Source organism: Dipodomys merriami, unplaced genomic scaffold, assembly GCF_024711535.1.
Source record: "Dipodomys merriami isolate MVZ:Mamm:240054 unplaced genomic scaffold, mDipMer1.0.p SCAF_26, whole genome shotgun sequence".
In the NCBI taxonomy this organism is placed as follows: Eukaryota; Metazoa; Chordata; class Mammalia; order Rodentia; family Heteromyidae; genus Dipodomys; species Dipodomys merriami.
The window spans coordinates 16799001-16820616 of NW_027204048.1; the positions used below are offsets into that span (position 1 = coordinate 16799001).

The window sequence follows — 21616 nt, forward strand, 5'->3', positions numbered from 1 at the left end:
TTTCTATGCAGCATTTTTTTAATTGTATTTTATTTTATTTGAGAACATACTGTACAGAGGGGCTACAATTACATGGGCAGGATAATGCATACATTTCTTACCAAGCATTGCAGCCTCCTCCTTTGTTTACCCTTCACTTCCCTTCCCCGCCTCCCCCCTCCCCCCCCATTTCTATGCAGCATTTTTAAAATAAAAAAGTACAACAAAAAGAATGGACAGATGCAGGAGTACATACATACAGTCAAACATTCCTCCAGTCGGAAAACTACTTCTAAGTTTCCATGTTACTACCATTTCTACCATTCCTTTAGGACATAAGGCATTTTGATGCACCAAAATGCTACTTCTGGCTACTTCATTGGCCTGAATTAGTTTATCTGACCTTAGCATGTCTGTAAACAGTCAAGATTTGACACTGAACGTATACATATGATACTAAAGCCTGATGATTTCAAGCGAAGTTGGATGGTGGCTCTGAGCCAGGAGGACAAATTCAACACACTGATAACTGATAGATAGTACCTGCCTGCAAAATCACAGGATTGAGAATTCGTTGCACTCCTAAGAATTTCCTTCCATTGGAAAAGTTTTATTGACGCATGTCCCTCCCTTCCCTTCCCATCTTCGTAAGTTATTTTATTATAAGCTACAACGCCCTACTATTATAAATCTGTATAATAATGACATGATGAGAATATTGTTTTAAGGAGATGGCAATACATAAATCATTGCTCTTATAAATACAAGAATTAATGGGTACAATTTTCACTAAAATCTACAAATTTATTGAAATGAACTCCAGGTATTGGAAACGAAAGTTGATTTTCCATTTGCTTTTTGTTTTCTTTTCTTTTTGTCTTGTTGATTCATTTATCTGTCATTGGGAGTATAAGAGAAGGCACAGAAATGGTAACACAAAGGGTGAACAAATGTAGCAATACCACTCACTAAACACTATATTGAAAATGAACTATACAACTTGTGGGTGGGGACAGGAGGAAAAATCTGGGACAGAGTGGAGAATGAGATGACATTGTCCAAAAAGAAATGTTCTCTTTAGCTGATTATATAACTGTAACCCTTCTGTACATCACATGAAGAAAAAAAGATCACCAATAGAAAATATATAAACAAGAAGAAGATATGACAACTAAACAAAGGAAAATGAGCAAATCTCAAGCCATGTCTCAAGGCTCCTCTAACTTTGTCTCTTGAGGAATGGTACATTGATACCTTCCAGAAGGCAAGCAAAAAGAGCAAGACCAACTCCCTTCTCAGTGTCCTTCTGTTACCATCATCGTCATGGCTGGAGAGGCTCCTACCACTAACTCCTCCTCTAAGATGTTCAGGTGGAAACATCTTAAGAGGATGTTACCAAGTCTGCATTCACTGTAAGATAATTCTACAATGCTTATTGCGGTAGCATATTTACAATTGATGTAAATAATTATTTACAATTGTTACCAAAAATGGATTTAAAAACTCCCAGGATCTGTGGTATAAATTTCTATGTGGTATAGGTTTTTATGATGATAAGCCAGAAGTTCTACAGGCCACGTCCAGTAGGAAGACATTTAGAAAACTAGAGCATACACTAGAGCTATAATGTGTTCTGATGGTGTCCAAATTAGGGTCTAAAAAACTCTGCCTTAAAGATGTGTTCTTTAAAAATCCACAGTGTGAGCTCCGAAGTTGTAGCTCAGAAGCAGTTTTTACGGACAGAAAAGGCAAGTGACAACTACTTTCAATTACTTCAGCTTATCTTCACCTCTAATAAATCTCAAGTGATTCAGTCTACCTTAAGTAAAACTGGTCTTAAGGTTCGCAGGCTGATAACCTCTTCTCACACACAACAATATACATATTCTCTTGGAGGTGACTTCTTTCTTTTTTAAAATGCTGTTAAAGTTTTTTTTATAGCTCTTCAGGATTACATGTGGAACCAGGACTATAAATATGTATAAATGTGCAGAGGCTCTGTGGAATGCCTCTTATCTCATTTATATTTCTGAAGTTGTGTAAGATAACCTTTGTGCCTTTCAAAAATATCTTCTCATACCCCAGGGGGCAAATTACCTCTATTTTCATTTCCTTTAAAGTTAGATCATTTTATAATTAAGAACTTATTGAGGCAGACTCTTCCCCTGTGCAAGCTACTCCCTGGGGAGTAATTTATGCTGAGAGATTCTGACTCGATAGTATATAAGCCAAAACCTATACAATGATACTTGAAAAATTCGAGAGCGTTTCATAATAATCATAAACAATCTACTCCCTGAAAGGTAACTGCTTTTAAAAGATCCATAATATACAAGCTCATGATGTAATTTGTTAGGTTATTTTCAAATGACAAGATCTTTAACAAAGGAATACTAATCTGGCTTGTCATATTTCTTATCCAACAACATTAGAAAAACTGGTTAACGGTGATGATGAAGGTAGAAAAAGATTTTATATCTCTACTGTTTCTAAGGCAGGTTGACATAAAATATCTATTTGATCCTCACAGATCTATGAAGCTTGTTGACAAAGTTTTACTTAAAATCCACAAAAAGTATGTTCAGACATTTTTATCTTGGCAATAGCTCTCATCATTAATAGATTAACAAACAGAATCCAAGGTACCAGGGCAGGATGACATCAAATATCACTCTTTCTCCATCCCAAAACCTTGAAATTCATGAAATCTGAAAGCTAAGCAGCTCTGAAGCAAGTAGACATATAAGTATTTTAGTTGATGATGTCTTCTGATCCTTTTTATTGTTAGCTGCTCTGCTGCTGATCTTAGAACAGTATAGTAATTCAAAAAGTGTACTCTCGTTTTGTACAAGTCAGAGAATGGGTTACTAAGCAAACTATCAGGAAAGGGAGCTGATTTCTGGTTATCATTTCTCATGGACGCTCAAAAGTATCACCAATATTAATTCTCATTAATAATGTATGCTAAGTATACAAAACACTGGGCTTTCCCAACACCAGTGGTTTATGTCTGTAATCCTAAATGCTCAGGAGACTGAGATCTGAGGATTGTGGTTCAAAGTCAGACCAGGCAGGAAAGTTCATGAGACACTTATCTCCAAATAACCAGCTACTACTATTACAAAAAAAAAATACCAGAAGTGGAGCTGTGGCTCAAGTGATAGAGCACTAACCTTGAGCATAAAAGCTCAGGGACAGTGCTTTGGACCTGAGTTTAAGCCTCAAAACTGGTACAAAAATGACAACAACAGCACTAGGCTTCATGGTGATATTTTCAGGCATTTATACAAAGTCCTTTTCTGCTCATATTCACTCCCCTCCCCCACATCCCATCCTGAAGTTTTTGCTTACAATGATAGCTTGAAGTTTCCGTGAAGTATTCCATTTTGGAAAACTCAATATTTTATCCTAAAAGCTAAATATTATCTTTTAAAATGTAAAATAATAAGGAAAAAAGAGTATAATACCTTGTGTATAATTATTTTTGTATATTTGTTTTGCATATCCAGTGCAAGATTAATGTACAAAGGTCAATTTTACATAAATGCTTTAGATTGAGAGAAAATAGCACGTCTAAGTACATGTCATTTTAACTACCAAAAACACTGAAATTATGGCATTTTAAATATTGTCTATAATGTTGACTTAACCTCATCTGTCTATAGGGTTGTACATATAGGTGCCCATTAAGACATCCAAGAAAATCGCACACATGCAAGATGGACATTCATGCCTACAACTTCCACCAATGTCCCACCAGTCTTTACAGATGTACTACTTTATCCTACTTCCCACACTAGAGAACTGGAAGCCATGTTCAATTCTTCACCCGTTTCCATCCTTCCTTTCCCTTCTGCTTTTGAATCATCTTTGTACATGTCTTCCTCTCCCTTTGTCCAGACGTTCATTCCCTAACATCCACATTTTCTAAATAACCTGCTTAAGCTACCACATTCATCATTTCATTACCCTGCTGTGAGATGAGGTAGAATACTCCTTTGGCCTAATATCAGGAGCTCTAAAATCTGACATCATTCATGCCACCCAAATTTTCATTATCACCCTGTTGCTATACGATTACAAGTCATGTTCATTTTTTATCATTCAGGTCCTTTGTTTTTCCCTTCAATTTTAACCAAATCCCAGACAATTTTCAAAATGAAATGGCTTCATCATCAAGTAATAGCTTTCTTTTTTATTTATCCATTTAAGTTCTCTTTAGTAATTGGATGAATAGAATTATGATCATATCTTTCTCTGTCCCCTTAGCCGTCAGTAACTTAGTGGACAGAGCATGCTCGCTAAATGTCAGGCTGATTCATTATTGACATTCTCAGTATTCAGCCACATCATGTGTAAAGTCATCAGGTACCCATGTCCTAGCATTGTTTTATTGACATATTTAAATATTGTTGAGATAGGCCATGTGAGCTTTATTTACATAATTAAAATATTGCTGAGCTAAGGCCACATCAGACTCCTAGTAATTTAATATTTCAAGTGCAATATAAGAAATCTAAATTTCTGGGAAAGAGTGCGGGAAGGGGAGACATTATCAAAAAGCTAAATTTACCCCTATGTAACTGTAACCCCTCTGTACATCACATTTATAATAACTTCTTTAAAATTTAATTTGTAATAACTTTTTAAATTTTAAAGAAATCTAGAGCTGTGTCTTTGAGAATTTTTTTTTAATTTCATTTTATTGTAAAGATGCTGTACAGAGGGGTTGCAGTTACATGAGTAATGAGTACTTTTTTTTTTTTTTGTCAGTCATGGGGCCTGAACTCTGGGCCTGGGCGCTGTCCCTCAGCTCTTCAGCTCAAGCCTAGCACTCTACCACTTTAGCCACAGCACCACTTCCAGCTTTTTCTGTTTATGTGGCGCTGAGAAATAGAACCCAGGGCCTCATGCATGCAAGGCAAGCACTTTACCACTGAACCACCTTGCCAGCCCCTACATTTCTTGTCTAGCATTGTTACCCCCTCCTCTGTTTTTCTCCTACTATCCTCCCCCCCAAGTTGTAAAGTTCATTTCCAACATAGTGTCTTGTGGGTATCATTACAATGGGTCATCTTGTGTCTTTGTTTCAGCATTTTGTTATTCTCCTTCTCCTCCCCAAATTAGATAAATGTATATACAAGATTCAGGGTACCAAAATCAAATACAGTGACAACAGGGGATATACCATAGAGGGAAGACCATACAAAAGAAACAAAAAAATCACATAGTGCATTAACAACACCAAAGAGAAACAAACCTCTTGTGTCCATATCTTGGGGAATTTGTGTATGACGTTATTTTAAGGTCAATTTTACAAAGGAAACAAACAGGGCAGGGGTATGGCGCAAGTGGTAGAGTGCCGGCCTAACCATCACAAGACCCTGAGTTCAAGTCCCAGTACTGCCAAGTAAATTAAAACTGGAAACACAACTTTAGAAAACGTTCTGCTTTCTAGTCATGTTATTTCTTTGGTATGAGAATAATGATGGCGAATGAATGTTTTCTCATGTTGAAGACGCATGGGAAAGCCATTAAGTAAGCAATGTGTGAAGTCACTTATAACCCTAGCTATTCAGTAGGCTGAGATCTGAGGATGGCGGTTTGAGCCCAGCTGGAGCAGGAAAGTCCTATGAGACTAAAAAAGCTGGAACTAGGCTTGTATCTCAAGTAGTAGGGTATTAGCCTGGTGAGCAAAAGATGCTCAGGGTCAGTGCCCAGGCCCAGAGTTCAAGCTCCAGGACTGGCACACACACACACACACACACACACACACACACACACACACACACACACACACACACACACACACACACACACACAGAGCAATGGGTGGATCCTCAAACACAAACGTAGCGGGGAGGGCAAAAGCAAGAAAAAGAAGACAACGTCGTAAATGCTGAATGTCTGTTTTCCCCTTTCAGCACAAATTGAAGTCATACCATGCAAAATTTGTGGCGATAAATCCTCCGGGATTCACTACGGCGTTATCACGTGCGAAGGTTGCAAGGTAGGGACTTGCCCTGCGCTGTCCTGTGTTTGCTGGGGTGACAGTGCCCCCCGGGGGGTGCCCGGGAGGATGCTGCTGTGGGGTGCTTGTGCTGCTGACACACAGAAATTGTGCCTGGTGAGGGGTGATTTTTCCCCTTCTTTTGCCTTGTATCTGCTTGTTGGTTTGTTTTATGGGGCGGGGGCGGGGTGTTGTTGTTTTAATGTCTGTCTGAGCTGGTCGGCAGATTCTGAAGAGGGACTGTCTATTTAAAGGGTTGAATTATTCACATTTACACAGGTATAAACTCCTGACGCTTGCTGTTCTTTTTTGTGGGGTTTTTTTTTGCAGTATCATCTTGAGTAAATCCTATGCACTCATAATAGAACTAAAGGTTAAAATCAAGGTTATAAGTTCCGGGGCAGATATTTGTGTATCTGCTTGAAGAACAGGACATCCCAGTGATGGCTGAAATATACATAGCCATGCTTTTGTTCTCCAGGAAGCACAGGATGTTAAAAGTAGATCACAACATCCTTAACGCCATTCCAAGTCATCATGCCCAGCCTCTTCACTTCTCTATGACGTCCTGAGATTGATGTCATTGATGGAGATAGTAAAGAGCCGACTGAAACCACAGTGGTTTTCACACTCGGTTCAATGTTCCTCACAGGCAGATGCCATCAACCCAATGTCAAGCTCATGCGTCTGAGCAAAGACCATCGGAAACACGGAGCTCAGGGAAGAGCCCTTTGTCATAGACCTAGCCCCAAATAAGACACGTCTGAAATTCAGCAGGCAGTTTGTAAAAACTGTGCTTAGAGGGGAAAGAGCGAGAGGCTACATCTCAGGGGAAAATCAGAACAGCTCACCAAGGAATAGCAGCTCTCATCCGGGAGGACCTTGGTGACTTGCTTGGCAAAGTTATTGGCAGGCGTGATTATACTTTCGGTCAAATGTAAGAAAAGTGAATCCTTAATTTAAGGTCAGTTAACTGAAGGAGATTGAGTGTGGTTGTTCTAGGATCCCGTCTTGTTTGTTTGTTTGTATGTATGTCTGTTTGTTTTTAATGAGACAAGGGGTGTCACTTTGTAGTCAAGTTGTCCTGAAACTTACTGTGTAAAAATTAGGCAGAAGCTATTCAAGGATAATTGGGGGTGGGGGGTAGCTAGTGCTGGTGATTGAATCACGAAGGTGATTCAACCTTGTGCACACTAAGCAAGTACTCTACAGTTAAGCTACATTCTCAGTCCTTACAATCCAATGTTGATCTTAAGATGCTTTCAAGAGTAAATGAGATACAGTATCTGTCAGGTAGTATTTAACTATGTCTTCATAAAAGTCTTAAGAACCAAGTATGACTCCTGAAATTGAAACTGGACAGAAAAGCAAAGTGAAAGAATAAGACTAAAGGTGAAGGGAGAGAAAGATCCACTCACCAGCCTGCTCAAGAAACAGTTTGTGATTGTCCATATGAGGGTGTCATGGGATGCCCCTTGCAGTCTTTCCTTTCCCACAGACCTGTAATTAAGAACTGTACACTGCCAGACAGCAATGGTGCACTAGAGATTTAAGAGGCTGAGAACCGGAGGATCAATGTTTGAGGCAACCCTGGCAGAAAAGTCTGTGAGACTTTTATCTCCAGAACCACCAGCAGAAAGCAGAGCTGGAAGTGTCACTCAAGTGGTAGAGTAGAGCCAGTAGAGCAACCAAGACAAGTAAGAACACAACACCGTCAGTTCAAACCCAAATACCAGGGAAACAAAAAAAGACAAGAAGTAAAACCGTGTGTTATCCACCTTCCTGCGGTTGTTTCTGACTCATCAAGAAGAAACAACAAAGCAAAAGCAGAATTAAAATCAATATGACAATATCCATTCAATGTTAATTAAACATTAATTAAATAAATAAAGGCAGGTGTAGAAAAATGGTTTTCCTCATAGACCCTTGTCCCTTTGGAATCAGAACAACTTTGATCAGGCTCTGCAATTTCAAGAGTGGTAGTCTAGTTGACATCATATGCACTAGAAATGGAGGGAGTGTTTGTTTGGGGGTTGTTTTGTTTTGTTTGGGTAGTGAGGCTTGAACTCAGGGCCTGCGCATTGCCCCTGAACTCTTGCTTTCAAGGTTAGCGTTCTACCACCTTGAGCCACAGCATCACATCCGGTTTTCTGGTAGTTAATTGGAGATAAAAGTCTCATGGACTTTCCCACCCAGGCTGGCTTCGAACCACGATCCTCAGATCTCAGTCTCCTGAGTTGCTAGGATTGCAGGCATAAGCCACGACCTTCTAGCTTTAGAAACAATCTTAAGATATAATACCAAAGCAGAACTATTTGGTGCTTCTTTACATAACCTCTAGTTGAAACATGTCTTATTCCAAAACATGCATCCATCTTTATGTTAAGGAGAAAATATTTGAAATAGTGATTTGCAAGATTTAAATGCTGGACAAAAATAACAGAACATATTAACAGCTGAAGACAAGTGTGATCTTTTCAGTTTAAAAGAAAGGACCACTACTAGAAATTCTGCTGTGATGCTGTAGACCACTCTGAGGTTTTAGTCAAAACAACTATTTCCTACAGCTCTTGTTAATTTCACAGACAAATCGTACATTTTAAAATATGATACATTTTCTCCAATAAAAAAAAATCTCCTTCAAGAAATCTCCTTCAGTATTAGCTATTCATGTCAGCACAGTCTAGATCAACCTCTGCGTTTTCATAACAGTTTTTGAGTCAACATACGCAACCCATTTTCAATAATGCCAATTCAGTTCATACACATCTTCAATGCCTATTTATTCAATAAAACGTGAAACAGAATATCTTGCTCATGCCAAAAACTACATGCAATATAGAGCAACAGATAAGATAAGCAAGAAATGACTCAGAAGTAATATCACATTGGTCTTAAGTTAGGGCTTGTAGTTGTGACTTCACTTGACTCTTTTTCTGCCAAATCTTGTGCTCAAGTGAATGATAGCATTCAAAGATTAAAAACTAGCCAGTTCTTTCTTTTTAAAATTTTTATTGTAAAGATACTGTACAGAATGGTTATAGTTACATGAGTAAGCTAATGAGTCCATTTCCTATCGAGCATTGTTACCCCCTCCTTTGTTTTTCCCCTACCATCCCTTCCTCCCCACCTCCCCAACTCCTCACCCCCCCCCGCTCAAAGTTGTAAATTTTGTTTTCAGCACACTGTCTTGTACTGTCATTGTTACAATGGGTCAGCCTGTGTCCTTGTTTCAGCATTTTGTTATTTCCCTTCCCCTCCCCAAATTTGAAAGTTATATATACAAGATGCAGGACATCAAATACAGTGACAAAGGGGTTATATCATAGAGGGAAGAACATACCAAAGAAACAAAAAAAGTTCTTTCTTAAAACACAATTTTCAAATTCTCTTCACTCTCACAGTTTTCATGGTTTAACTTCAACCCCCGGGGCTTCTACGAGGTTTCTATTTTAAGGGGCTCCATGAGTCCAGTTAAACTGAACAGTTTCCCATTCTGCCATCACTGGTCCAAATGAATGACCAGTACACATGGAACAGGGAATTGAAACTGCTTCCTGCTGAATGGTGTTGGGCTTGACAAAGCCCCGGGGGCTGTTCGCTCTCTGAGGGATCCCAGGCCATGGGGCCATTGCCAGGGCTCATTCCAGTCCAGCAATGCCATCTTCCCAGTGCCAAAGTCCAGCCACGTTGGAGTCCAAGACCGAAGGAGAATCCGTACATCAATCCTGTCGCTCTTCCAACTATTGCTACTTTCGTATTTGTATCCGATTTTAACACATTATGTTGGAATACTGTTTTTACTGAGTATCAGAAAATATTTATTGAAGCCAGCTAGGACAGGAAACTCGTGAGACATTTCAATTTATCACCAAAAGGCTGTGGCTCAAATGGTAGAGTGCTAGCCTTGAGCACAAAGGGACAGCACTTGGGCCCTGATTTCAATACCCAGGATGGCTACCCAACAACAACAACAACAACAACAATAATAATAATAATAGATGGTAAATCCAATGAATTTTGGTTCAAGTGAGCTTTAGTTAAATGTTTCCAATCTAAGAGTGGTATATGGTCCATCACAGTTCATCTTGTACCAGGACCAAGCAGAAAATGTTTGTTTTGGTTTTACATTTGTTGTTATTGTTGTTAAAAAGGTCGCATTCCATTTTTTAATTACTCAGAGATGTGGTTGATTTAAAGATACCTCCTTTGGTTTAAAAAGCAACTTCTAGATATAGCTGACCACACTGACTTTTTTTTTCAAATGGAGGAAAAAGCATCCTAGAAACTAGGAAGGCTGGGCGCCAGTGGCTCACACCTGTCATCCTAGCTACTCAGCAGGCTGAGATCTGAGGATCATGGTTCAAAGCCAGCCCGGGCAAGAAAGTCTGTAAGACTCTTATCTCCAATAGCCACCAGAGAACTACAAGTGGCACTGTGACTCAAGTTGAAGAGTGCTCACCTTGAGCTGAAGAGCTCAGGGACAGTGCACAGGCCCAGAGTTCAAGCCCCAAGACTGACAAAAAAAAGAGAAAAGAAAGAAAGAAAGAGAGAGAGAGAGAAAGAAAGAAAGAAAGAAAGAAAGAAAGAAAGAAAGAGAGAGAGAGAGAGAGAGGGAAGGAGGGAGGAAGGTTAGGAGGGAGGGAGGTTAGAAGGGAGGAAGGAAGGAAGGGAGAGAGGAAGGAAGGAAGGAAGGAAGGAAGGAAGGAAGAAAGGAAGGAAGGAAGGAAGGAAGGAAGGAAGGAAGGAAGGAAGGAAGGAAGGAAGGAAGGAAGGACGGAAGACTAGGAAGGCAGTAACACATATCAAGCACTCTCCCTTCAATGATTAAACCCTCGGAACCTCAGCACCTGGTCCTTGTCTTGGTCAAGTTTCATCATATTTAGTTTCCCAGTGGCACATTTCTTTGTCACTCCTCTATCCACCCCCCCTCCCCACCTCACCCCCTTCTACTGCTCTCTGGAGCAGAAACTTTGTTTTCTCTGCCAAGATCAGCATAGTCCATAATGTTTGCAATAGATATTCATACAAATGCATAAATGCATGCATGCATGCATGAATGAATGAATGAATGAGCAACACCATCATACCTCTTCAATAGTATTTATTTCCCACACAGGAATATCTGTGACATATTCACACAACTGTGAAAATTCCCCTCAGTTATGTTCACTCCAGAAAATGTAACATGGGTGTACGTTCACATTTCCCTTCTTATGAGCCTTTCTCTCTCCTTCTCTTGTTCCCTGTAGGGTTTCTTTAGGAGGAGCCAACAGAATAATGCCTCTTATTCCTGCCCAAGGCAGAGAAACTGTTTGATTGACAGAACCAACAGAAACCGTTGCCAACACTGCCGACTGCAGAAGTGTCTTGCTCTAGGAATGTCGAGAGATGGTGAGCCACTGCCTTCCACTCCTTACTTTAGCATTTCCACATGGATGCGTCTTCACGAGAGATTATTGCAGCCACTGGAAGAAGTTTAAATGTGGGAATTTGGGATCCCAAGAAGGGGGGCAGAAAAGAAAAAGCACACCGTGCTGGTGCAGTGAATTAAGAAGGAAAGTAAGGACACGGGAAAGGGAGCGTTGTCTAAGACCTAAAAAGAAAAGGGGCAGGTTAAAAGTGAGAGTCTCTTCGTGTGTCCTTGGGATGGGAGACTTGCAGAGCTAAACCCAGAAAGGGACAGGGGAATGGGTCCTTTACCTGGAGTGGTCTGACTGGTTGGTACATGGTTGCTTCATGCATACTAAAACAGATTGTGCGTCTATAGGAGGCTCAGAAGTTCAGCTGGCTAGTCCCAGATGCGCACACAAAGACCTGGACTATTCTGAGTCATATTGAAGCTTACAAAGGAGTCCACATCTTAGAAGGCTTGTGTAGGTGGTACTCCTCAGCATGTGACGCAAGTCTGCATTCCTCCTTTATGCCCAACCAAATTGGGTGGCCTGGATTCCCAACCCAATTTCTCCCATGAATGAAAGAAGCTGAATAAACTCAAGATGAACACATAACGTCCCCTGGCTTCTCTTCCATCCTTAGCCGCCCACATACGTTCATTCTTTCCTAACTCACCTCCAGCACCAGCTCTCCGATAGCAGATTATAGACTGGCCCTGAGTCTGGGGACATTTCCGTCTTGTTTCCACTGAACCGGGAAGGGCTGATTATAAGCAGGCAACTAAGTAGTTGCTGAATGAACCCAGAGTCAGAGATACAAACCAGGCCCCTGATTTTCACCAATCAGAGCATTCTCTACCCCCAATCACATTCCCACGACCGAAGGTGAACTTCAAAATAATACAATTTTTTTAAAAGAAAGAAAATTCCAAGATTAAAAAAAATAATCAGCATACCTTGTTTTTGGATATCTGTTTCTAATGAATTAGAAGGCTTTTTTTAACCTTTTGCTCTATGCCCAATCAACCTAAATTTGTTTTGCATTTAAGTACACTTGTAACAAACATGACTCCCTTCAAAACAGTGAGTAGGAAATAGTCTGTCCTTGAGACCTTTAGGGTTTAAGTCACTTCCAAAGCTACAGAGATCAAGTTTTCAAACTTTTCCTAGTAACTATTATTTTCACTGCTTCTTTGGAGCTCACTCATTACCTAGATGTGTTCTTGGAGTAAAGTTATAGTGTTTACACACTACTATAGTGTTTAAACATTAAAGTTGAATGTTCTTCAACATGGAAAAGAAAGTAGAAGGAAGCTAAGTAGTTCTCTGGAATCAGTGAAAATCTTTGGGAGGAGGTATATTCATCTTTATGAAGTATATTAATTGAAGGTATCTGAAAAGCCTTATGTACAATCATGCAAAGAGATAAGCCATTTTGTGTCTTTATTTTTGTTACTTCTTCCTACAATTAAGAAACATCTCGGGTCTGGGAAGGTGGCTCAGTGGTAGCGTGCTTGCCTTGCATGCATGAGGCCCTGGGTTCGATTCCTTAGCACCACATAAGCAAAAAGAAAAAAGCCGGAAGTGGCGCTCTCAAGTGGTAGAGCGCTAACCTTGAGCTGAAGAGCTGAGGGACAGTGCCCAGGCCCAGAGTTCAGGCCCCACGATCAGACCCCCCCCAAAAAAAGAAACATCTCTTCTCTAGAAAGGCAGGCCATGTGGATCTGTGATGCTGAACAAAATGATGTGCAAGAGTTAACTGGTATAAGCCAGGCACTGGTGGCTCACACCTGTGACCCTAGCTACTCAGAAGGCTGAGATGAGAGGGTGAAGGTTCAGAGCCACTCCAGACGAACAAATCCAAGAACTCTTATCCTCAGTGAGCTAGAGGAAAAAATGGAACTAGAGGAATCACTTCGTAGACATAAGCCAAGAGTGAGGAAACCGAGCAAGAGCACAAGGCCAGGAGTTCAAGCCCCAGTACTGGCACAAAAGAGAGAGACAAAAAAAGTAGAGATATAGAGAAAAAGATGAAGACAGGGAGGGAAGAAAGGAGGGAGGAAGAAAGGGAGAGAGATTGAGGCACATGCCCAGGATAGATTTAGAAATTCAGTAACATCAGCCCACTGAGTCTAGCAGAGTTCCAAATGACATGATCATATATATATAATATGTATTATATATAATATAATATATATGGATTACCTAATGGAGAGAGCTATAAACCATCCTCAAGGAGGAAGAAAGTCACTACAGCACATACACCTCTAGTCAAGTGAAAGTAACAAATAGGCGCAGAGGGAGTAAGGATAATGATTTGTTTCAACTGTAGGTCCAGAGATGCTGAAGCTGGCAGGAACACTTTTCAAACTGTGTCCTGAGCACAGAAGCCTCAAAGTACTCATAATGGGAAAGGACTACAGGAGGAGGTGGTTGAAAATGTGAGAAAGAGGGCTCAGAAGAAAACGTCTATTAAAAAAGCAATTCTGTGGGGAAAAGGCCTTTTTATTATGTCATAGAGGAAATTGGTCAGAATATGAATTATAAACAGTATAACTAATCTATGGAATTAGTAATGGTGTAAGTTCTACATCCCAAATAAATATACTAATTTCAAGGAGCCTTGACAGGTGGTATGTGCGGCTAATAAGTCATGCCTACTACATGATTAGGAAGCTCTGAAGGTGAATTTCATAGAATTACAACTGGGCCAGGTGGCTATCCTCACCACTCAGGAGGCTGAGACCTAGAGGATTAAAATTCAAGGCCAGTTTAAGCAGAAAAGACTTTGAGATTTTATCTCCAATTAACCAACCTAAAAGCCTGGCTGGAGGTATGGCTCAAGTGGTAGAGCACCAGCCATGTGCAAGCAAGCCAAGCAAATGTGAAGTCCTGAGTTTAAACCCCATTACAAAAACTGAAGATACATAAATAGCAAAAGAGAAACATAACAGATGGAGATTCTCTTCACTTATTAAAAAAATTACCTTCCCATCTACCGATCAAAAAGCATTTTCAAAGTATTTTAGCAATGGTATCAAAGCCAAGGTAAGATGGACTCACCCTTAGCTTCTTCCTGGAATCCCTCAGAGATAAAGTAGCATCTTCAGTTTGGTAAGTGCCCTTGCTCTCTGTCCCCTGGGCCTGACTCTGAGACTATCTGTCATTTCACCATGCACGGGTCATTTAATAGAGTGTAGAACTCTTTCATGGAACTATGGATTTATCTTGTTTCGCTCCTCTGAAAACTTCCACTCCATTTAGAATCCCACAATCCACCTTCCAAAGAGATGACGTCTAATACTTATGCATCAAATTGTTCTTTGCTTGTATGGGATTGAAATGAGGGTTCTGAGCATAGCATGAGCAAATGCATGATTGTTGAATATTTATAAAGCACTTGTAATGTATACAGAATCATGCTGGTTTCTTTAAGAGGTAGCAGGTTACCAAGGGGTTGTCTTTAGACTGGAGTGAATGTCATTAACAGAAGAACGCAAGTTTGAGAAAGACAAACACTTAACAATATGTGCAATTCTCATCAATTGGCAGTGCTAAGAATCACAAATACTTGGAAAGGTGGCCCTTGACAAAGTAAGTGAAGAATACAACCATTCTACTCGCAGTGACAAGGAATTATTTATACGTCAGGATATGTGGGCAGGCATATTTTTACCACGTACTATAATTTCTCCCCAAACATGCCATCATTTTTGTTGCAGGGTAAGGAGTATAAAACCGAAACCCTGGTTTATCCGAAGGTTCCCATGTGAATGGAAAATTCATTCTAGAATACTGCTGCTGTCATTGACAACCAACTCCTTCATTCAGGATGCCGCCTCATAATCCTGAAATGCAGTAGAACTTCGTTTCCTTCTAAATATTCCAGTGGCTCAGTGACTTCATAAGTTGATCTGATGGGGGACAAAAGCATAGCTTTTATCTATTGAAGCTTCAGATTTTAGCAGGATAAAGCTCTTGCCAGTGCATTTTTTGTATCTCATTAGCGCTAATTACGAGAACTATGGGAAACAGCGCAAGGTCTTCACATGTGGGCTGCAGGGCAGCTTGGTGGCTTGCTCACACATAGCCTTGCTTGAATGACAGAGCAGAAAAGGCTCTGCCTCCCATGGTAGTCAGCCGGCTAGCTCCAGCATGCCCTTGCCTTGGGGAGGTGTCCAATCCCACGAGCCCTTGTCAATGTTCCATTGACCCAGAGCGAATCATGTGACTGTAAGTGAAGGGACGAGCAATCCTCACACAGGATGAAAGAACACAAACTATGGACAGGGGGAAGGACACGGGAGGACACAGCGCCAGACATGAGATCACCAATGTAATCAGTCTGCGGCAGAGTGCACGGCCGTTACATACACTGAAGCAAGGATGAAAGCGAAAGAATGCGTAAGAGGGATTGTGTTTCCACTGCTCTGTGGGACCGATTTCTCCTTCTCAGATTTTAAGTCCTCTAATTTTAGACAAACAAATGTAAACCTGTACTGCTAAAAATACGTTCGAGAGTAGACCTACCATTGCCAAAACAAAAACATGGTTTTAGGGTTGGTTTGTTTTTGTTTGTTGGTTATTAGCTTTATGTATTTGTACGGAGGAGTTTCAATTCAATATGTAAATACATCTTGATCAAAATTTAGAAATAGGTCTTGTTCACTCCTACAGCTGCATCAAAGAGTTGTTCTGAACCTACATAAATGCAAAGGAAGGAAGGAAGGAGGGAAGAGAGGGAGGAAGGAAGGAAAGAAGGAAGGAAGGAAGGAAGGAAGGAAGGAAGGAAGGAAGGAAGGAAGGAAGGAAGGAAAATGTTACTTTCTTGGTGAAGGGAGAGGAGGAGAGAGGGAGGGAAATTTCCTTGGAAACAATATTATTGTTCAATTTTTCTCTATTAAACAAACCTTTTCCCCTAAAGAATAATATGTAGTTAATGATTTGGAAAGATGATAAGGTAAAAAGATAGATTTCCCTGAAAGTTACTGTAGAATTCTGCTCAAGGAAAACTGGCAGTATCATTACAATTAGTAGACAAATTTGTCTCTGCGAAACAAAGTCTAATGAAGGCAGTGTCTCTACAAACCAAGTTAAACACAATGATCTAGATGATTCAAGATCCAATCAAAGCAGCAAGTAAGATGAGAAAGGAGAAGTAATCAGATTGTTTGTCTTCATTCAGAAAAAATTGTTAGATAATAATCACTTTGTTTTCCTACTTAGGCAGCCTCAGAAACAAATGGGATTTTTTTTGGAGGGGTCCGGTCGTGGGGCCTGAACTCTGGGCCTGGGCACTGTCCCTCAGCTCTTCAGCTCAAGGCTAGCGCTCTACCACTTGAGCCACAGTGCCACTTCCGGCTTTTTTCTTTTTGCTTATGTGGTGCTGAGGAATCAAACCCAGGGCCTCATGCATGCAAGGCAAGCGCTCTACCACTGAGCCACCTTCCCAGCCTCTGGGATTTTTTTTTTTAAGAAACATTATGGTGAAAATAGGAAGAGTGTGAACTTCTCTAACCCCAGCCATCACATTCACAGCCCAAGCAGACACGGGGGAAAACACAGGTCCCCACATCTGGAAATGTATGCCACCATTCCATTTGCTTCCTGTTCATCAGAACTTGGTCATTTAGCCCCAACTCTTGTGAAGAAGGCTGGGAAATATGGTCTCCATTCTAAACTGTCTCAGCCTGGATAGAATTTGGTAGCTCTCTACCCAAAGGAAAGAGAATATGAAATTTTGGAGGAGTCTGATAGGGAGTAAGTAGCATGGACATTTGGAGCTAAAAATGGTCAACACTTGACCCTAAGTTACTCTCAGATGAGTACAATCTTAGTGACTAAATCCAAGAGCTAGCTTTATTTCTGCTTTCTACGTCCATCTTTCTGGGTAATGTGAGCTCCCAGTAGCCTATGCAAACACTGTCACCAAAGAAGAGAAAACCTCAGAGAAGAGGTTCCTTTTGATTGGTCCAGGGTCCCACAGATAGCAGGAGCTGTAAGGAGAGTGGAGAGTTGGATGTTTCACACTGGGTAGTTCTGACCCCCGCGATGTCCACGTGCTAAAATGAGAGTTGACAATGTGCCAGGGAAAATGTCAATTTCCTAACCGATCAGGAGTTTGAGCTGCACAAGTTAAAGAAACAGTGTGTTACAATGCCATCCTCTTTCTACCACACTGACTATTTGCCAAGACTCTTCCTCAATTTTCCTCAAAAGAGTTGAGGATTTTGCTGCAAGAGATGAGCAAAGAGATGAACACAATCAAACTTAAAAAAAATATGCTCAAGGAGATGAGCAAAATCAAACCTGAGGCTGGCAGACAGAGGGAAGGCAGCAACTGCCAGCTTGCTGGCTGGGCGCGGAACAAAATTGCTGTTTCCCAGGGATTCTTATCATTTGCTCCAGACTGACATGCCACTGGAAGCCAATGCGGTGCTTGACTTAAAATTGTGTTTTAAACCTACCCTGCATTCTTCGTCTTTCCTAGCACATTATGTCCACAACCGTGCTAAAACCACAATAATAAGGCTGTTCCCAAGAGCCTGGTCACCATAGACGTACAGGAGAAACTTAACAGAAAGGGTTAATAGACGTTGTAACCGTAGATCCAAGTTGATCGTTTTGCTGAGTGTAGGTTGTAGTTGTGTGAGGATGTTGTGTGAGTACTTTTATCACGAGTGGAAAAGAATGAGCAAATAGGTGTATAGAAGTACTATACACACACACACACACACACACAGAGTTAAATTTCTTGTCTCTTAAGGATACAGTTTGGATGTTAGCTGTCTCCCAGGGACCTATATTGTAAAGACTTTGGAGCCATGGGGGGAGATGGTGGAAGCGCTAGGGGTAGGGGCGCTAGGGGTTCTCAGGTCACCTGGAGCAAGCCCCTCCCCCCAGCATCAGAAGACCCGAGCCCCTTCCTTCTCTCCTTAGCTTCCTCTTCGGGGAGTGTGAACGAACAGGGTTCACATTCCTCGCGGTGCAGAAGCCTGGATTCACGGCGAGCCCACAGAGACCTGGTTTGCAATTACTAGGATGTGTGTGGGAAAGACAACCCTTTCTCTTTCTTAGATCCGTTGTGCGGGGTGTTTGTGACAGTTGATGCAAAGCACACGCACGCACACGCACACGCATGCACACGTGCGCACATACATGCACACACGCGTGCACACACGCACACGGGCACACACATGCACACATACGCACGTGCACACACACGCACACACCCGCACATATGCACACACATGCACACACATATGCACATGCGCACACACGCATACACACATGTGCACACACATGCACACACGCACACGCACACACGCATATGCACATGCACACACACGCACACGAATGCACACACACGCACACGAATGCACACACATGCACACACATGCACACACGCATACGCACACGCACACATGCATATGCACATGCACACGCACGCACACGAATGCACACACACGCACACGAATGCACACACATGCATTACACACCAGGCCAGGCGCTGCCCCGCACACACCTGTGCTCCCAATGGACTGGGCGTTGAAAGGACGCGGTCCAGCCCAGGCCCCGCTCAGCGCCCGGGCAGGGGTGAGCATGGCCGCCTGACCCTTGGTGCTCTCTGCTTCCCTCCCCCACGCAGCGGTGAAGTTCGGCAGGATGTCCAAGAAGCAGCGGGACAGTCTGTACGCCGAGGTGCAGAAGCACCAGCAGCGGCTGCAGGAGCAGCGGCAGCAGCAGAGCGGCGAGGCCGAGGCCCTGAGCCGCGTGTACAGCAGCAGCCTCAGCCACCTGAGCGGCGAGACGGGCGGCTCCTTCCACGCCAACGGGCACGCCATCGACCTGCCCAAGTCCGAGGCCTACTACAACGTGGACTCAGGTCAGCCCTCCCCGGACCAGTCCGGACTGGACATAACTGGCATCAAACAGATCAAGCAAGAACCCATCTACGACCTCACCTCCGTCCCCAACTTGTTTACCTACAGCTCTTTCAACAACGGGCAGTTGGCTCCAGGGATCACCATGACAGAGATCGGTAAGTGCCAGTTTTCTCCTCCGAGGCCTTCTTGGCTTGGGTCTAGACGAACTGAAGCACTTGCCACCGTGGCTGCTTCTGCGAGGGGGCTTCGGGGTTGTAAAAGATGAGGCTGAGATTGGAGGATCGCAGTGGAGGCCAGGCTGGGGGGCAGAGGAGGCTCGGATCCCCAGTGAACCCCTCCAAAACCAGCAGCGGAGCTGTGGGCTCCACGCGGTGGAGCTCTGGCTTTGAGCAGAAGAGCTCAGGGACAGCGCCCAGACCCTGGGTTCAAGCCCCACAACTGCCAACACATACGTTAACGACTTAATCCTAATAATAATGGCTATTTGGTACCTTGCCCCATAAAAGTTGATTCTAAGTAAAGAGAGAAAAGAATGTCAATAGCGAGCTGTTAACTGTGAAGAAATAACAGGTGCTATGTGTTGAATCTGGTTTCTTACTGGTTGGTATCAATAGGACAACTTCAGCAAGTATCCAAAATGATGTTGTTCAGAGAGATTTAGTGAAAACATACAGAAACCGTGTGGAATAACCAAATGAATATCCCTCCCCAATAACTACACACATAGATCAAATACACAGTGCATCTGTTTCCTTCTGTGTGGGAGGGGTGGAGCAGAAGACTGCAAAGGCTGTCCATCTGCATTAAAGAACGAATATACATGGGGTTCTGAGCTAACGCGGATAAGAGAGGCTGGTCTGCCCGTTCTAGAACACAAGAATGCAGTTCAGGTAGTCACAAGCAAGACTGCATAGCATCAACAATGTGGTCTTCTTTCGGCCATAATGCCTTTCCATTCATAGGGAGTGATCATCAAGGGCACCCAAGCTCTCTTCTGACCTTGTGTGCTTTGTTCATCCCTCACGACCCTCCTCAGTAATGGGATTGTATGTCCACTGCAGTCTGGAAAAACTAGACCAACAGTGGTCACACTTAGTTCCACCACTCAGGCAGGGTGGTTCCAGAGTTCTCATCGTGGTCCATCCATCAACCTGCTACTTGCAAGGGGTTTAAGTGTAAGCACCTAATCTTCCTAAGAGAATGTAAAAGAGAGAGAGAGGAAAGAGAAAGAGGAAAGAAATAAAGGGGGGAAAGAAAGAAAGAAAGAAAGAAAGAGAGAGAAAGAAAGAAAAAAGAGAGGGAGAGAAAGAGAGAGAACAAAGAAAGAGAAAGAGAGAGAAAGGAAAGGGAAGGAAGGCAGGAAGGTAGGAATGAAGGGAGGGAGGGAGGGAGGGAGGGAGGGAGGGAGGGAGGGAGGGAGGAAGGGAGGAAGGAAGGAAGGAAGGAAGGAAGGAAGGAAGGAAGGAATGTAGGAAGGAAGGAAGGCAGGCAGGCAGGCCACCATCTTATTTTCATTTATGTTACTTAAAATCTAAGTTCCCCAGTCTACCCTTGATATAGAACATAAATAAATTCCGAATGAATTAATTATCAACAATGGTTGGACAGCCTTTGCCCTATACCCTGAAGGGAAGTCACTGAACTGTTCAGAAATCATGGTGTATTTGTAAGTTAGCATCAGTACAAAGTATTATGGGAAGAGAAATACAGCAAAAACCATCAGATGCAATTACATTGTCCTGACAGTACTCCCAAATTTAGCAAAGTCCAAAGCCTAAATAATGGCTTGGATTGAATTCTGTTAAAACACCAATGCCACCTAGTGGACACAAACCCATTTCATGAGTATCTACCTAGGGAGATACTGCTGCACTATCCAAACAAAATCCCACTTACTTCACTAAAAGACTAAGTTCTTAGCCAGGTACCTCTGGCTCATGCCTGTAATCCTAGCTACTCAGTAGACTCAGACCTGGAGGATGGTCATTAGGAGACAGCCTGGGCAGAAAAGTCTTCAAGATTCCATCTCCAATTAACCAGCAAAATGCCAGACTGGAAGTATAACTCTAGTGGTATAGCACCAAGCTGGAAGCAAGTGAGCTGAGCAAACATGAGACCCTGTGTTCACGATCAGTATAGCCAAACATACACACACACACACACACACACACACACACACACACACACACACGCGCACACACACACACACACACACACACACACACACACACACACACACAGAGTTCTTAACAGGACTGTCAGAAAGACATTACTGGTATAGTGTATTGGTTAAGTTCTGAGGTCAGACTTCCAGAGTTTAAAACCTCATTGTGTCTTTTCCCTTG

General features: G+C 42.2%; 1 protein-coding gene across 1 annotated transcript in view; it reads left to right on the forward strand.

Annotated features, from left to right (window-relative positions):
- Rorb (RAR related orphan receptor B) overlaps positions 1–21616 on the forward strand; it is a 195662-nt gene that overhangs the window by 127123 nt on the left and 46923 nt on the right. The window contains exons 2-4 of the mRNA XM_070035755.1: positions 5904–5989; positions 11242–11383; positions 19034–19426. Of these exons, the coding sequence (XP_069891856.1) occupies positions 5904–5989; positions 11242–11383; positions 19034–19426 (621 nt within the window). The remainder of the gene's footprint in view (positions 1–5903; positions 5990–11241; positions 11384–19033; positions 19427–21616) is intronic.